Below are 18,500 nucleotides of genomic sequence, written 5' to 3'. Positions count from 1 at the left end.
TGTTCTAATATGGGATGTTCTATCATAATTTTGTTTTGTTTTGCTTTGCTTTTTCCTGTATGTGACAATATCCAACTTTAGACAGTAATTAGACCACTTTTTATTTACTTTTTAAAAAACAGTATATGTTGGAAATGCTTATCCCTTTTCCACAATCTTCCCTATATTTCAGCCTGCAATGAGATTACTTTGCAAGTCAAAGTTTGAGAAACTACCCCAAGTGCCCTTCCTCCCACTCCTCGCTTTTTAAGACCACCTCTATGAATGGAGCGAGGAGGCAGAGGGGGGCTAGGCTTTCTTCCCCCCACTGCATGTTTACCTGTGTTGTATTTCTAAGGTGGGAGGGGTAGATAGGCGAGAGTGGTGCATCCGTGTGGAGCGGGTGCAAGAGGAATTGGGGGGATGGCTCCGTTGCACAGGCGCGCCGCGGTGCAATCCGGCTTGCAGCACAGCCCCGGAAAGGGAGTCAGAAGTAAAGCTATTTATAAAAGCGTGAGAGGCAGGCAGGCAGGCAAGTGCTCTTGTGTAGTGACATCGGACTCGCTGCGTAATGCAGCGCCAATTCCCAATCCCTGAAATGCAGGGCCAAGGACAGCCCCGTTCAGTCCCGCATCTCTTCTCCATTCACAGCACACACAGTCGTATCAGAGGAGAAATGCAGGCAAAAGGCTATACTCTTCTTTCTCTTCCCCCACTTTGCCTCCCCACAGCCTGACATGCTTGTATGCCTCCTGAATGAGCGAGTGAGCGAGCGAAAAATCCTTCCAGTCTTTGGGACGTTAGACTGAATTTCACCCCTGCCGGAAGTGCTCAGCTGACTGGCGGCCAACAGAGCCCCAGGCAGAATTGCGCCCTGCGAGAGGGCCACCTCCAGCACTCCTCTGCCACCTCCCTTGCCTCTTAGCGCCCCCCTGCTGCCCCTTGCCTCTTAGCGCCCCCTGCCCCCCCTTGCCTCTTAGCGGCCCCCTAAGTCATCCCACTACCCCCCAGGGGGCGGTACCGCCCACTTTGGGAACCACTGTTTTATATGATTCATTTATTAAATGAAATATGTTGTGCATGATGTACAAAATATATTTAAATGAATAACTTTTGCAAAAGACTATAGAAAGCATGGCAATTATATAAAGCAAGTATATACAGATATTCCTTGCTAAATAACTGCCCTGTTTAGTGACTATTCAAAGTTACAGCATTGAGAAAGGAACCTTATAGCCAGTCCTTGCACTTATAACTGTCAGTGTGTCCCTATGGTCACATGATATTCATGATATTTTTACTAAAATACTATTCATACTTATAAATACTATATACTATTGGTATTTTATGACTCTCATAATGTCTTGTTATCACATGATTGTCATTTGCATGCATCACAGCTGGATTCTGACAAGCAGAGTCAATACGGAAGCTGGCAATAAAACTGCAAGTTTTGGTCACTGATGTCTCTCTTACCAACCATGGCTGACTTTTTTAACAATTATGATGGAAGTGAGGAGTTATGTTTGTTGCTGTCACATGATGACTTGCTTAATGATATCGTTTAGTGATAGTGTTTCTGGCCCCATTCGTGGTGGTGAAGTGAGAACTATCTGTATACATAATTCATAGGTACTTTTACATGGTTCACCGACAAAACCGCGAAGACCTTATCTGCGCCAACATAAGCGCGGAGGGCAAATCTGCGCCGTCCGAAGCGCTAAGGAAAAAGGCAACCCTAGCGCGACGACATAACCACAGAGGGCAAATCCGCGCCTTCCAAAGCACTCAGCACCCTAACCCTAAACCTAACCCCTAAACCTAATCCTAACCCTTACCTTAATTTAAATCGGCTTTCTGCCGCCGCACTGTTTTAAAGCGCTCTTCTGTCGCCGCGGTGATGACGTCACGGTGATGACGTTGCGGCTTTAGCGACGTGGTTTTGTCGCCGCTATTTTGACAAGCACGGTTTTGTCGGGCCACGCTTTTACATTCAGTCAAAAGGCTCAATGTTCTACACCAGACTTTCTAAACTTTGTTACCCTAGAAGAGCCTTTGAAATAATTTTCAGATATCAAGGATCCCTGTATAAAAATCACAAAACATACTTTTAAAAGTTTACAACAGAATTCACTTCTTGCTTATACAACACATTTAAAACATCAGCAAAACAGCAGGCCAGGAGCTGACTCAGGTGAGCAAAAATTCCCGCCATTGTGAGTATTGATGCATAAAGTAAAAAAACAAAAACACCACCTCCCTTTTTTTCCAATCAGGCCTCTCGCAGAACCCCAAACAACTCATCATGGAACCCCAGTTGAGAAAGGCTGCTGTAGATTTTAATGTTTTTTAAAAAGCACAGAAAATGATTATAAGAAGTTTAATGAATGTAATACCTTAATCTCCATAGTATCTATATGGATATTATAATAAATGAAACAGAAAAAATAATCCTCAAAATAAGCTCTATTTTTTATCTCTATTTACTTCTTCACATTATGTATATTCTACCTGTTATTTTTACAAATAACTCAGGACCATGAACATATCAAACACACCTTCCTATTTTCTATGTGTTCAATATATATGTCCTATAATCATCACCATTTGTTACACTTCTGCCAATGATGAACAAACTACTTTTTAAACCTATTATGAAAGAACTCTAAACTTTGTCTTTCACCCAGTCTTGACAGTCCTCTGTACCTCTTCATTTGAGTCCAATGAATATCCACAAAAGTATTCCTAAATTTGGGAAAGGGTGAAAGTTGTATGGTACAAAGTTTGGGCTATGTGGTAGATGGAATAAGGTTGCGAAATTCAATTTCACAAATAACTATTGGGTGGCTTGTGAAATATGAGACCTAACACTGCCAGATTGCAATCCAAATTTCCTTATTTTGTTTCTGAACTGTATATAGTATGTATTGCAGTATAGTGCTTTAAATTAATAGTAGTGCCAGATTCAAGGAAAGCCAAGGTGGCGCAGTGGTTAAATGCAGCACTGCAGGCTACTGCTAGATCAGCAGTTCAGCGGTTCAAATCCCACCGGCTCAGGGTTGACTCAGCCTTCCATCCTTCCGAGGTGGGTAAAATGAGGACCCAGATTGTTGGGGGCAATATGCTGACTCTCTGTAAACCGCTTAGAGAGGGCTGAAAGCCCTATGAAGCGGTATATAAGTCTACTGCTATTGCTATTGCTATCAAATCTATGTGAACACCATTATCTGCATCTAAAAAACTATAACTAGGAGTTTTCCTGTCAAACCCTGAATGATAACCATGAGGTTTCCTGTCAAAACCTATGTTTTGAATCCTTTGTTCGTATATGAGATTTTATAATAATATTCTATGGACTGACATTTTGTTCCTGGGACTTGTTTTGTTGGCTGTCACATTTCTGTAAAGAAATTCCTCACATTCATTCTTATAGTATAACAATAATTGCTGGCAATTTTTGACCCTTGATGTAAGAAAGACTTGATTTGCATCAATCTTCCAAAATTGAAGAACTTTAGTAACATGGCCCAGGCATTCCTATGAAATGTCAAACCTGACAGCAATTTCTATCTGAATAAAGTTCATTAATCTTTTTCATATGAACTTGTAAATTGCTCTTGCAAGTCATCCACATCATTCTCAATCACACAAATCACCACTATTTGGTTCATCGTTTTTATTTTTTGGGGGGAAAGGACTCAGCAAAGCACAATATGTCAAATCCTCAACTTTACTAGCACTTCTAGTTGTCCAAAAAGAAACTGAAAATTAAATACCTAGATTTTCCATCAAGCACTGGCATGGTTAAAGCAACTGAATGTTGGAAGTTTTGAATTAGTGTCAGTTTTTTTGTTATAGTTTTAGATGATTTTTATATTGTTTTAATTCTTCATTGACAGCAACCCAGAATTTGATATAAAGGGAGGCTATATAAATGTTTTAAATAAATAAATAAATAATCAATAATTTGACAGTGAACTTCATTAGGCTAAAATTCAATTACCAATTCCATCTGTTAATGACCTGTAGCATCAAAGTCATTACTTTTCATTAAATCTTCTGAAATCTGGTAATCCTCAGATAATGTAAGATTAATAGATTGAAGGATTCTTCAACATGCTTTCTGCCAGAAGAAATGCCTTTACTCATGTAACCCTTCATGTTTTTTTTTCATTTCCTAATCTGATTACCACACAGCATATTTATAATCAAAAGTATACAATAAACCAAATATGTTGTATTGTAGGGAAATCCAAATAATCCAATATAGTAGATAAGAATATAAGGCAGAATGAATGATTATTTCAGCTATAAACCTCTTGTCTCCCCAGGAGAGTTTAAAGCACTCTATTTTAAGTTTTGTTCACACAATAACAGGTAGTCCTTTGGGTTCAAAAAGACACAATGTTGTGCATTTATGAACACAGAGGTGGCAGTCCCAGTCTGGAAGCACATTCTAGAAAATAGAGGCACTAGAAATCCATTATTACAATAATTGTGGATGCTATTCTGTGCTGCTAACTCATAATATTCTATCAGTTTTGGGTGGCAGCTTCTTTGGCACATGTAGGGACAAGCTTGAGGTCTATATCTGGTCTCCAATTCATCATACAGTTATTAACTAGACATAAATATTCATCCATTCTGATGATGTGTCTCATCCATTGCATCTGGGCTCATACCCATATAGGAGAAAAACGATAATTTTAGTTCTGCAAACTTTCAGCTTTGTGGAGATACGGATATTTTGATGATTAAACTCTCTAGTATACAACTGCCCCAAACTCTGGCTGGCCTTACTGATCCAGTGATCAATTTCTTTGTCCAAAGAGGTATAGATCAAGATGATACTTCCCAGGTATTTGAAACTGTCTAATTTGTCAGCTGGGTATCAACAGTGATCTTCTATCGGGTTGGTATTTGACACAGGCTGGCAAAATCTTCAGTCTTATTCAGGTTGATAGTCATGCTAAAGAGCATACCAATATGTAAAATTTTATTTAACATAAATTGAAGATCACTGTCTTTGTGCGTCAAGTGCACACAATCATAAGCAATCATTATTTTTGAATGTATGGAGGTCCTTTGTCCATGTGTTCAAGGGACAAGGGTCAAAGAGAGTTGTCAATATAATTCCCTCCTTCAGACCTTGGACAGAATAGGACAACATGCAAGCAAAGGATAGATTGAACAGGACTGGGGCTAGTACCAGCTTCAACTCCAATGGAAATGATAAATACAGTTGACTTATCGCCACTGTAAAGGACCTATTCTGTCATTCTGATATGAAGCAGCTGAATCAACTCCAATCAATTTCTTTGGTCATCCATGATTTTTCAGGATGATCCAGAGAGTCTCCCTGTTTCCAGGGTCAAATGGCTTTATGAACTTGATGACAAGAGTAAAGAGGCTTGTTCTGCTCAATGAAATTTTCCTGGACTTGCCTCACAGTAAATATCATGTCTACTGTACTTCTGGCCAAAAGCCACATTGCGCCTCCAGGAGGTTCTTTTCCAAAACATTGGCAAGTGTACTCAGGAGAACCGGGGGTGGGGGGAGATCTAGCAAGGGACAGCAGTGAGCTGCCTCTATAATTTATGCGGTTTGATTAACTTCCCTTATTTATAGAGAGCTATGATGAGGGCATGACAGAAATCATCAGGCATCTCTTCCATGAACTAAATGTCTTCCTTGAAACAATTATAAGATATTTAGGTGAAGAGCTTTATAGATCTCAACAGGAATACCATTTGCTCTGTTGCTTTATTTGAGTTCATCTGCAAGATCACTGTCTTGGTCTCATCAGACTAGGGCATCCAAAATTGACAACTGAGGAATCTGATGTAAGGCAGCAGGATCAGTTGTGGATGGCCTATTGAGTAGGTTAGAAAATTATTTAGCCTAGTGATTTTTCCATTCTTCCTGATCTTTGATTAAGCTCAGCCCATCAGATGACAGCAAGAGGAAGCATCTTGATTTACAAGTGCCATAAATTGACGCTGAAGAATTTCAGTGGCAGTGTTCTACCTGCTCAGCTTTTCTCTGCTGCCACTCATCCTGCATTTCTGTAGGTGCTTAAACTTGCCTTTCTTTGAGACAGGTGACAGTTCATTCTGCCTGTTGGTGTAGACATTGTTCTTAACCTGGAGTGCTGCTGAATCAGTCTTGTGATTTTAATCAAACCAATCATTTTCAGTCTAGGTACACTTGTTACAACCAGCATAATGATATCTTTAAACTGCACCTATTTTTCAAAACAGTTTTTCATAACCAGTAAACGTTAACACATTAAGCCAGTCTACTCTTAATCCTGACTCTCATTAGTTTCATACAATATATATCCACAAACACTATCTGTATCAAAATGCTGACCATTCTTCATCTGCCCAAATAACATAGATCAACTTTAAAATATTCTAAGAAATGAAAATTATATTTTCTTCAAATTTTAACATAAAATGTTACTGACAAGATCACATTCTACACAATACAGCAAAGCCAGAATGATTGCCAAGATGATTAATGCATTTGCTACTTGGAGATGCATTAGTAGTTTTGGCTGAACCTTCTTATAACATCAGCTGACTTGATATCATAAAGTACCTAAACTAGTGATATATGCATAACTAGTTTCAAAATATCCTTGTCAAGGAACCTCTCACTTCAAGGTAACCCTCATTTTTATATCGAAAAAGATATAAAGTAATGCAGAACCAATGTAACCAACTGAATTGGTGCATTTTAGCTTGGCTTAAGATTTCATTAGATATATTTCTTTGGATATCTATCCCTCTTTAACATTTTCTTTTACTTTTAATGTTACGTTAATAGATAATTAGAGATAGTTGATTAAGCAAGCTTTAAAGAGCCATCCAGCTAACATTTCAGCTCTTGACCTGACAATAATCCTCAAACATACCAGATTTGCATGCAGTTCTATAGGACAGGCTGCCCTCACACAATCAACATAACCACAACTGCAAAGTATTTCCTTAATACTGCAAGATTTCTTGATGACAAAGCTATACGACAGAAAGATAATAAATATAACCACTTTCTAAGCAGGATGATTTACATTAACTTCAATTTTTAAACTAATAACCATTTTACATTTACAGAATATACTGCTCATCTCAAGATTGCTTATACATGTGTAGCAATTTTTATAACTGCTAAAAAGCAATCAACATATACTTTTAATGGAAAATACTCATTTGTCTAAAAATATCTGCTTAACCTGTTTCATTTCTTTCAAGACAATATCCTACTGCTTCCATAAATACACTCTATGTATTTAGATTCAAACTGCCATGCTTAGAATATACTTCCTGAAAAAATGGAAATCTAATTTAGACAATACTCAAGACAAATATGTCTATCCTAAGCCCCAAGCCAACTCAATGAATTCTGAAGTTAACAGAGTTGCACACTTACAGGAAAAGGACATTTATATTCTACTAATATAATTCTTCCATATTACACTAGACAATAGATAGATTTTGGAGCAAGCTTTATAATAATAGGTAGTATAATACCTGTTCAATATTCATCATGCCAGATTTTTCCCCTGTCAGCAACAATGTTTATATCTTTAAAAGGCTCTTAACCCAATGGAAACCAAATTTCCATTGTATATTTTACCTTATTGCTAACATTTAACATATTGCTTCAACTAACTATCTAATCTTTATACTAATTTAGCAAACAGGTTTTCAATAGCAATATTCAATATGCAATTCTGTTTGGGAAATCTTAATTATTAATAAAACCAGAAATATTAACAATGGCTCATATAGACTTACTTTTCAAACACAGAGCTCAGAAAGTTATCAAAACTTTCAAATACAATATAAATAAGCACTAATAAAATGCATAATGCACTATAAACTCTTTAATATATTTCAGACCTACACATAGTTGAAGTACTTAAGCTGCTGAGTTTAAATTCCTTTCATCATCTTATAACAAACGTATGTTTAATTCTGACATATTGGGAAGATGCAACTTTAAAGCAGCCTATATTATTAAATTATTTAGGCAAAAGCTAAAAAGTTGTTATTCTGAAAATAGCCTCTCAAACATAATTTACATATCTATAGACAGCTTATAAATCCATGAACATTGCAGTAAGTCTGGTCAGTGGACTGACAAAGAACTTGGCATCAGTAAATAATCGAAGCATACAGAAAACCAGAAAGCTGGGGAAGAATATTTTATTTCAAGCATCCATATTAATAGAGATAAAGGGATTTCTTCTGGCCTATCTGGTTGTTCCTACATCATGTAGAGACTTTACACTGTGTTTCTCCAGCAACTAGTTAACCCCTTGTCCTAATCTAAAATGAACTAAAATATCTGAAAGGGGGAAATATTACCTTAGACCAGACAAGTACTGCTGTTGTGTTCCATTAACTTTTACAGACCTATAAAGTATACTGGCTCCATGTAAAAGATGCACAAACATGAGACAACATGTAACATAAAGACAGACAGAAAGACAGCAAATACATTTGCAATGCATATCTTTAAAGCCAAAGTCCATGCAGAGAGAACCTAGAAAACATAACATTTATAGATTCTAAGTAAAACTCATCTTGCTTAGAAAAACACAGTATTTTTCTACTTCCATACTCTCAGCAAGACACTGCATCAGCCTGATGCCCCAGGTTTTTTTTTAAATATCCCAAATAGGGTTACCAGTTGTTCTTGACTTGCTCACCATCACTCACCTTGTCCAGCTCATCATGCAACTCTGCGAGGCTGGGCCGAATAAGTTTCTCTCCTAGACCAGCAGCAGTATGCCGATAATAGTCTATCCTCGGCACGGCATCGATGGTGTTGTGGCCGAAGGTGCGCAGATAGTACGTGTTCGTGTGAGTGTCATAATAGTAGTGATGGTGTCCTCCCCCGGAATGTAGGCTCCCTTCACTCAGAACCGTGTCACCACCATTCTGGAAGCTGACACTGCAGCCTTCTGGGCCGCCACCTCCAAGTTCACCAGAGCTATCGTCTCCAGCAGAGGGGTCCACAAAATTCACCCTGAACCGGCCTTTTGCTTCCTCACTGCTTTTCTTATGCCCATCACCGGGGACTTCGGGGGCCCCTTCAGTCTTCTTCGACTCTTCTGCCATGGCCGCCCGACTCAGGTTTTCTGCCACCAGGTCCACCTGAAAGCGGCTCTGGCTGGGCGTCGGACCCAGAGGTCTGCAGAGCCCATCTCCAGAGGCTGCAGAGGCAAGAGTTAAGGCGCTCCCTGGCTCCGACGAGGAGTCGCCCGTGCCAGTCGGCGCATCCCCGTCACTCGCCGGCAGAGGAGATACTTCCTCCGCGCCTGTGGCTGCTGCTGCATCGGCGGTTCCTCCTCCTTCTCTCTCTGCCTCCGCTGCAGCTTTAAGCTTCGGCGAGCCGGAGCGGGGCGGCGGGGAGGACGCGCGCGAAGATTTTGCTTCCATGGCTTCTGCTTTTCCTCGGGCGGCGACAATGCGGACCGGAACAGACCTCCTTGCGGTTCTGGCTGGTTCAATGAAGTCCTTTCGTTTCTGGCAAGCAAGCAAAAAAAAACCAAAAACCCTCAGTCGGCTGCCGCTCGGGGCGCTTTAAAACCACCAAATGGCGCCCCGCGGCTGCCGGGCTCCACTCCGCCGCCCTCGAGAGAAAGCAAGGCAACACGCCGCACTTCCTCGGCAGATAACCGCGCGGCCCGGCCCTGCCGCTCCCTCCCTGCCGGTCCCTCCACCCCAGTCCTTCTAGCGCCGCCGCCGCACCAGGTGATGATGATGTTCCGCAGCTGCTGGCCCCTCTCGCCCCTCTGCCTACCCGGGTCCCCCTCCTCGAAACCCGAGACAAGGAAACAGCCGATGGAGGGGGGGGGGAGAGTCTACGTCTCCGCTACTCCACCCCCCCCCCGTCGCCTTGCTTCCCGCTTTCTCTTACCTCACGACCCCGCAGACAAGGAGCACCCTCGGTTCGTCTCCCGAAGTCTCAGGGACGGCTGGAAGCAGCAACGCCACACGCTTGATATCGCGGGCGCCAAGGAGACAGCGCTCCCTGGGGGACCGCGGAGGGGAGGAGGAAACCGGCTGACCGACCCGCCACGGACCTGCGCTGTCTCAGCCTCAATAGGGTTCGACACGTGTGTGTGTATGCCTCTGCGATCCGGCGGGCCGCTGGCCTATCAGCGGCAAAGCTTCCGCTGGGCCCTCCGTTATCTCCTTCCCTCCCCTCGGTTCCCCCCGAAGCGAGCGAAAGCCGGCGCCAAGGAGCGAAGGAGAGCGGGCCGGCGGCAGCCAATCGCCTAACAGCCGCGCGGCTCAGGGACGAGTCTTTAAAGCATCCGCTGCTAGGGAGCGGGAGGCGGAGGCAAAGCCCGACAGGGAGGGAATCTGGCCCGGCGAGGGCGGAGCAGCGTTCGAGCGCTGCTCCTGGAGCAGGCGGATGCTGGCTCGCCTTTGGCGTACTTCGAGGTTAGGGCTTGTCCGCTGCGTGGCCGCCGGGAGCCTCAGCCTGGCTTAAGTGCCTTTCAGAGAAAGAGCGAGGCCGCGGTCCAGCGTGGCCCGCTTTTCCCCCTGAGGGACGACTCAGCCAGCAGCGCCCTTACTACTCCTGTAGTGTCCGGAAGGAGGGAGACGAAGAAGGCATCCACCCGGCGTGCTGCTTGCCTCCGCCTCCTTTCGACCGAGAAGAGCTTTCAGGCAGATGGCGGGTTATAAAACTGACGCTCGGCTGAAGCGGGGATGGGCGGGCCTACGAAGCAAACTGCTCCTCCGTGGGCGGACGGCTAGCTGGACGGCTAGGAAAGTTCTCCGACTCTTCCTTCTGCTGCGGAGGAAGAAAAAAAACCCCACCAAGCTTCAAGATCTCGCGAGCAAGACGCTCAGACGTGACGGAGGTTGCAAGAAGCCCCGTCAAGCTTTACGTTGAGGCGGGCGGTTTATAGAAGGAGGGAGTGGATCTCCACATGCTCCAAGGGGATGTTGGCTTCCCAGGGAAAGCTGCTCAGGACGTCTCAGTTGCTAAAAGATGTGTAATGGCTTTCATTGAATCAAGCCTTGCTTTCCTAGGATGTCAAAGATGTCCTACCTTAGGGGGAAAACAAAGTCCCCACACGAAAACAGTCCATGCATGGTTATACAAACCGAAAACTTAATGTTTTTATTGCTGTTTTTATTCAATTCTATCACAATCCTGAGAAGTTGGTGGTTGTTGCTACACAGGAATTAAATTGAGCCATGTGTATTGGTGTGGTACATACTAGTGAATACTTCCTTTGAATTGAGCATCCTCCAAAAATTCCCCCGAATCCCAAGGGTGCGCGAGGATTCGTGGACATGCTAAATAATGTGGAAATTATTCCCTCAAGGCCCGAGGTTTAGAAACAACTCCCATTCAAGGAAAAGGAATAACAGCCCTACATCTAGGAAGCTTCTGCTATGACGCTATTTTATGTTAAGGGCCCTGTTTTTGCCCTTTCAACCCAGTCGAGGAAGATTAGCTGATGTCATGTGAATTCTGTAACCTATTTAGCTGAGGGGGTATCTCTAAATCAACTTTGTCAGTGAACATGGAAGGAAACATTTACTCTGAGTTAACTCTTTTCCTGCTGAAGTAGATAACACTTGGAGCAGCTCTACAAAACCAAGATTTCTAGTCTGCCCCTACATGTAGCATACAAATAATGGGAAATGATCATCGATTTTCAAACAACTTCGTCCTAGTAGAAAACAGTAGGCTCTTACATAAATAGTGTTGTGGTAGAAAGTTCCTTGGTGAAAAGGCAACTCCTTTGCCATGTGCGTGGGAGTTGTTTTTAAACTTAAAAAGGAAAGCTGAGGAATTGGGAGGAGATATTGAATGGGTTTGCATATCACATTGGGTCATAATCTGTTTTAATGTGCTGGGTGAACCCAATTAAAACAATACAATGTGTATTCATGAGGTTGAAGCCGTGTCTCTAATAGATTACTTTCTTAGGTAAGATGGAGAATTACTAAATTTGCAGTCTGGCACAGAGATAGTATGAGCATTCTCTAAAGATTCTAAATTATCTACAAGACAAAAATAATTGATAGTCCCATTTAGGGGGACTTTATATATATATATATATAGTCCCATTTGTACAAATTGTTTAGTATTGTGGGTAGAAAAGGAAAAACGGGCAATCTATATATCAACAGCAATAGAATTATTGTAAGTTTAGGCATCCTTGGAAAATCTTTGAGAGACCGCCTCCTGCCAATTACCTCCCTGCGACCAATTAGATCGCATAGATTAGGCCTCCTCCGAGTACCATCTGCCAGTCAGTGTCGACTGGCAACCACACGGAGGAGAGCCTTTTCAGTAGCAGCTCCGACCCTTTGGAACGATCTCCCCGTGGAGATTCGTACCCTCACCACCGTCCAGACCTTCCGCACAGCCCTTAAGACCTGGCTAGCCCGTCAGGCCTGGGGATAAAGATAATCTGTCCCCACCCGAATGATGAATGAATGTTTACTATTTTACTTTTATGTACTATTGTGTGTCTATTGTCTGTACCCTCCCTTCCCCATTTTATGTAAGCCGCCCTGAGTCCCCTCAGGGAAAAGGGCGGCCTATAAATATTAATAAAATCTCTAAATCTCTTTGCCATAGCCCTGAAAAGATTATTTATGACTTGTCCCGCACTTAGGACCATTGCAGCATTCCCCCTGGTCATGTGATCAAAATTCAGGAGCTTGGCAACCAGCATCTATTTATGATGGTTGCAGCCTTGTAGGTTCATGGGATTGCCATTTATGAACCTTCCCAGATGGAATCTGACAAGCAAAGTCAATGGGTTATGGCAGATTTGCTGAATGACTGCATGATTTACTTAACAACTGTAGTGATTAGTTTAAGTATGGCAAAAGATTGTAAATTGGGCTTGGCTCACTTAACAACTGCCTTGCTTAGCAGTGAAAATTGTGGTCCCAATTGAGGTTGTACTTTGAGGACCACCTGTACATAAATATATGCATTCATTCTCCATCCGAGATGTTCTAGTTCAAGACAGCTAACGCAGTTGTTGAATTCTGCTCTTCCCATTTTTCTCAGTGTGGATATTAGATCAAGGTTGTGGCAAAATAATCCAATTTATATATCCTATACTGTAGTACAAAATACTGATTCAGAATTACCTGCTTTTATGTTTCCTGATTCAGTTTTATATTGTGTTCCTGAATGGGATATGTTATCTGTTACTGTACTAATAATACCTACTCTAGTTAATGACTCAGTCTATGGCAGGGGTGTCAAACTGGCGGCCCATGGGCCGGATGCATCATGCAAGGTCATGCCCACCCCAGTTCCACGAATGGGGAAACTGTTGCGAAATGTCACATGACAGCAACGTGACTAGACAAGTTTGACAACCATGGTGTATGGTTTACACTCTTGCAACTGACGTTAACTTGCAAATCCTGCAGCTAAAACAGCTGGATTAATTTTGGATATTTTTAGTGGCATCTGTTGAAGGATAGGAGATTCTTGTCTACTGCAGCCCCTGAATATCTCCCAAGTGGATTGCTTCTAATAAACGTTTTGACTTCCTTTGTTATTGTTTGGGGTTTGTTTGTTTTGGTCATTTGTCACTTGCCCACTCAGTTTAGGAAGCATCAAGAGCTCCACAAATATTGGACAATTGAGGTGGGTTCAAAGAAAGGTAACCAACACTATGTACATGTAAACAGTTTCAAAATAGCTTAGTTTTATAAGACTGAATTGACCAAGTAATCAGGAAAAGGCATCTATAACTTCCTTATTTTTAATTGCCAATAAATATTCTAATTTATAATCTATATCTGCTATCAATTTGAATCTGTTTACCCAAAGAGAAAAACAATTTGTTCTAGTAGAAACTTTGGCAAGAAGACTCAGTCTTGTAAGGACATTCAGATTGACATAACATCTGATGTTATGGCAAAAATTGAAAAATACTGAAAACAATATCTTTAACTGGTAAAATATGTTATATATTTCTAGGTACGGTCAATATTTATTTTTAAAGAAATATAGAAAATATTGCATTCTTTGGACAGACTTTTTATTTAATGTGTAATTAGTATACTTTATTTACATAATTTTTCAGGGGGCCAAGGGTTGATTTGATTTTTGCTTTTTCAGTTTCTCCAGCACATACATGAAAAAGGGGTAAAAGGAATATTTGCACAATTTCTTTTGATTGCTACATAGAACTAGAAACCTGTCATCTGGAAACAACTTAATTCATATAACTCACACTTTTTGACAGATTTGAGATTTGATGGCAGAATCTGTTTTCTCATTACAAAATGGTATTTAGAAAGCATATAGACAGTTACTGATGAAGTTATAATACATGGTATTATGCATGACATACAGGGGTGAGTTCCAGCACGCACTACTGCCTCTTTGCTCGTGGGCGTGCTGTGTGAGCCTGTGCACATACGCAGTACAATAAAAATTGTTATGTGCAAAAGCGAAAAACAAGATGCCGGCGGCATAGGTTCTGGGGCCTGGCAGGCCTGAGTAGCTGCCGGTTCCAGTGACCCAGGCTGCCAAACGACTACTGTTTCGGCCAAACCGGTCCAAACCGGTAGGAGCCCACCACTTATGACATGGTAAGACATGGTTTGCTTTATAAATCACAATGTGGATTTTTACAATAAACCAAACAAAACATGTATTTTGTGATTCAGGTTATACATGTATGTAGTGAGGAAAGAACTGTGGGAACATTATGCACTTCTATAACTGTCTGGTTTGGTTCTGCAACCTAACAGGACAGACACAGACTTCAGAGGATAATCAGAACTGCAGAAAAAACAATTACTGCCAATCTTCCATTGAGAATCTGTATACTACATGAATCAAAAAGAGGGCTGTGAAAATATTTACAGACCTCGCATCCTGGACATAAATTGTTTCAACTCCTATCCTCAAAATGACACTATAGCGTATTGTACACAAAGACAATTACACACAAGAACAGTTTTTTCCAAAATGCCATCACTCTGCTAAACAAATAATTTCCTCAACACTGTCGAACCATTCACTAAGGCTGCATTACTATTACTATTGGTCTTCTAATCTTTCCTATTGCCCATCTCCTCCCATTTTTGACTGCAGGACTTTAACTTTATTGCTTGTATCCTTATGATTTATATTGATATTGATTATTTCCTGATTGCTTATTTGTACCCTAATACTATCACTAAGTGTTGTACTTTATGATTCTTGATGAATGTATCTTGTCTTTTTATGTACACTGAGAACATATGCACCAAAGACAAATTCCTTGTGTGTCCAATCACACTTGGCCAAAGAATTCTATTCTATTTTATTCTATTCTATTCTTTGGGGTGTGAAATGTTGCTGTGTAATCTATGTAATTGGGTGTAACATGCTGTCATATTAGTCATATATCTGTATTTATTTGCAACATTGTATCAACTTACCTGCATGTGCATTTGTATATAATTCATTGCTAATTGCATACTTTCATCTTTTGTTAATATTTATTCAGCTGATATAAATACCAAATGTTTTTTTTTACATTCTAATGGTTTTTATTTGTATACCAAGGCATTTCAGTAGCTTCTTTACTACCAGATCAAGGTTTAGGTTTGTATATAAACAAAGATGCCTCAGCTCAGATTACAGAGTTGACAAGGGCATCACAATTCAAGAAACTCTTTGCTGTTGTTGTGCAGACCAGGTGTGCACATGAAACACCTCTTCCTGCAGGAGCTGCATTGGCTGCCGATTTGCTTCCGGGTGAAATTCAAAGTGCTGGTTGTCACCTTTACAGCCCTTCATGGCTTGGGACCAGGTTATCTAAGGGACCGTCTCCTGATGGTCACATCTACCTGACCCATCAGAGTGGAGAAGCAGGGAATGCTGCGGGTCCCATTCCCAAGGGAGATACACTTGGTGGGAACCAGAAGAAGGACCTTCTCCATGGTGGCTCCCTCTCTCTGGAACATCATTCCCCCAGAGATTAGAACAGCCTCTACTCTAATACTCTTCTGGAAAGCATGAAGACCTGGTTCTGCAAGCAGGCCTGGGTAACCCAGAGTAGGATGGAGCCCATTAAATGGCTCGTGTGATCTGCTGTTGCTGGGGGGGGGAGGGGGTTGAGATGATTTTATTATATTATTTTAATTTATGTGATTCTTTTTTATTAGTTTTATTGTTTTAAATTAGGTTTTATATTCTGTATCTCTAAATATTTTAAATATTGATCTCAGTGAACCTGGCCACCCAATTTTATACTTTTTTTCAAAATAATTCAAGTAAGGATAATGGGGTTCCCTTTTGTGCAAATGTGAATTAGAATGAAACCTTCAAAGTCAATACATTTGGCCATATTATGGCACTTTTGCATTACATAAAGTAAAATTTTACAACAAACCATGTATTTAGGCCATGCTCAAAATTTGAATTTCTTTTCATAAAACTTTTATATCATGATAAAATTGTGTGCCACTTTATATAAAAATAATATTTTCCATTCAAATGTTCACTCTGCTTTGATGACTTATTTCTATTTTGTTGCACAATTAGTGTTCATGGATGGACACTGAACTGTCATCTCAATGTGCGAAATGGATCTGCTTTAGAAATTGCTATGTTTCTTCTTAAATAATAGATAAATTATTAATGAAACATTTGTATAGTACAACACAATTTTATTGATTTTCTATAGTGTTGTAGACTTCTGAAATTTTGCCAGGCAAATTCCTTGATTAATCCTTTCTAGCCAAAATAGTTCAGAGCAATTTGCACTCCTTGTTTAATTTAGAGGCCCAAAAGCCTTTTTCAGTGTGCTGATTTATAATTGCTACTATATCTTCAGCTTTGCAGTCTTATGCTGATGTTTTTAATCACGAACACAATTAGCAAATACTGTTCTTTAAAATATCTTTGTAGAACGATGTTTATACCTTATATTTTCTCACATCATCAGATATTCCTTGCAAGCTTAATTATTAATGCTTTGATGGGTGCAACTATTTTTGTTGTGCATGAATCAGGAATCCTAAGTACCTAAGATTGGTCCATGACTTTCTGAAGCATCTAACTAGAGGAAAGAATAAAAGCTTTATAAAATTGAAAAACTTGCAATTTATAGAAGCCCCCTGTCCTAGAAAATAAGGAAATATCTATTCTCAAAACTACTAAATGATATAAAATCTACTAACTTACTGCACCTTTTGGGCAAAACTTGCTTCCAAGAAGGTTATGACTCTGTTGCCTCCTTATTTGCATCCAAAGTAAATGTCAAAACTTTGGCTCAAATATCTGGTAAAACTATAGCCATAAGCCTATTTGTTAAGGTTAATAGAGGAATTATAATGTAAATCTAGCCATGAAGATCGTTCTGAATACATTCATGACTGTGTTACGAATATTTACATAAGACTTACCATTAACAACCTTAGATTCTGGGAATTTAATAAGACCACATCTGGAGGGCATTGAGTTGGGGGCAGTATATTTATGTTATGAGTTTTGATCAATATAAACTACATTTTTAAAAAAAAGTGTAAAACAAAAGTCTAGAATCTCTATTGAGTTGATTTAATCTGCAGCTTTTTCAAAGAATCCAAGCTGTGCCACATAAATATTATTATAAGTTCCTATTCTGTGGTTTGTCTCTGAAGATATTTCAGAGAATACACCAGAATTTCCCACCTTGGTATTTATATTCTTCCTCTTCAGTACTCAACTGCTTAATTTTCAACTGCAGGATTAGTCCTAACAAATTCATTTATCACCTGCCTCAAGTTCTTTATTGTTGATTCAACAAATGAATGGGATTGCTTTCCAACTATTATTGAGTTGAGAACAATGGCATCTTCAATGTCTGCATTCTTGTTTCCATGCCTTGGTGGTTATTTCAAACTGGTACTCATGAAACCAGGGTATTCTCTTCTCTCCTGGAAATACAAGGGAAAATCCTGATTAAATATCAAAACTAGTTAATTAAGTTTTTCCATGGGAAGGTAATAATAATGCAGAATCTAAACAAGGTACAACAATGGTTCTTAACCTGTGGTCCATATATCATCACAGGGGTCCATGAAGGCTTGAATAAATGTTAATGATTTCAATCTTGAGTTGTCTTGGTAGTTCGTGGCCATAATCCATGACCACAAAAGGTTATTTAAAGGGGATCCATGATGAAGAAAAGGTTGAGACCTATTGGGATACAGAATTACAAAACACGTAATAACCTAATATTATCTACCAAACAGAACACCTTAGATTTAGACTGTATTCCCAAAAGCAGGAGAATACTTACAGAATATCACTGCTTCATTCCAAAAAGATGAAGAAATATATAAGTCTTATTGGAGAAGGTCAGAGGCCTGGCAGGCTATCACTGGGTCCTAGCTATGTCAGATTCTGTAAATCCCTGGCCGCCTGCAATGGAAGGTGAACCTGAAGGTGTGTGGGAAAAGGGTTTCTTATTACTTTCAACCCTTATCTCACATACTCATATAACTGGTGTTAATGTCTTTATC

General features: G+C 40.4%; 1 protein-coding gene across 2 annotated transcripts in view; it reads right to left on the bottom strand.

Annotated features, from left to right (window-relative positions):
- Nucleotides 1–10,644, bottom strand: part of SLC12A2 (solute carrier family 12 member 2) — a 50,195-nt gene extending 39,551 nt beyond the window's left edge. Inside the window, exons 1-2 of one of the 2 annotated variants that reach the window (XM_014062037.2) lie at nt 9,913–10,644; nt 8,709–9,518 (exon numbers count right to left, since the gene is read on the bottom strand). In XM_014062037.2, coding sequence (XP_013917512.2) covers nt 8,709–9,431 — 723 coding nt within the window. In that variant the 5' untranslated portion in view covers nt 9,432–9,518; nt 9,913–10,644. The remainder of the gene's footprint in view (nt 1–8,708; nt 9,519–9,912) is intronic. The other variant, XM_014062036.2, reaches the window with a different exon arrangement.
- Nucleotides 10,645–18,500: the final 7,856 nt, after the last annotated feature.

The sequence above is a fragment of the Thamnophis sirtalis genome, unplaced genomic scaffold (genome assembly GCF_051295495.1).
Source record: "Thamnophis sirtalis isolate CommonGarterSnake01/CBP01778 unplaced genomic scaffold, rThaSir2_p1.2 scaffold_5, whole genome shotgun sequence".
Classification (NCBI taxonomy): Eukaryota; Metazoa; Chordata; class Lepidosauria; order Squamata; family Natricidae; genus Thamnophis; species Thamnophis sirtalis.
Note: the sequence above shows the minus strand (reverse complement) of the source record. Positions and strands in the feature narration are given on the sequence as shown.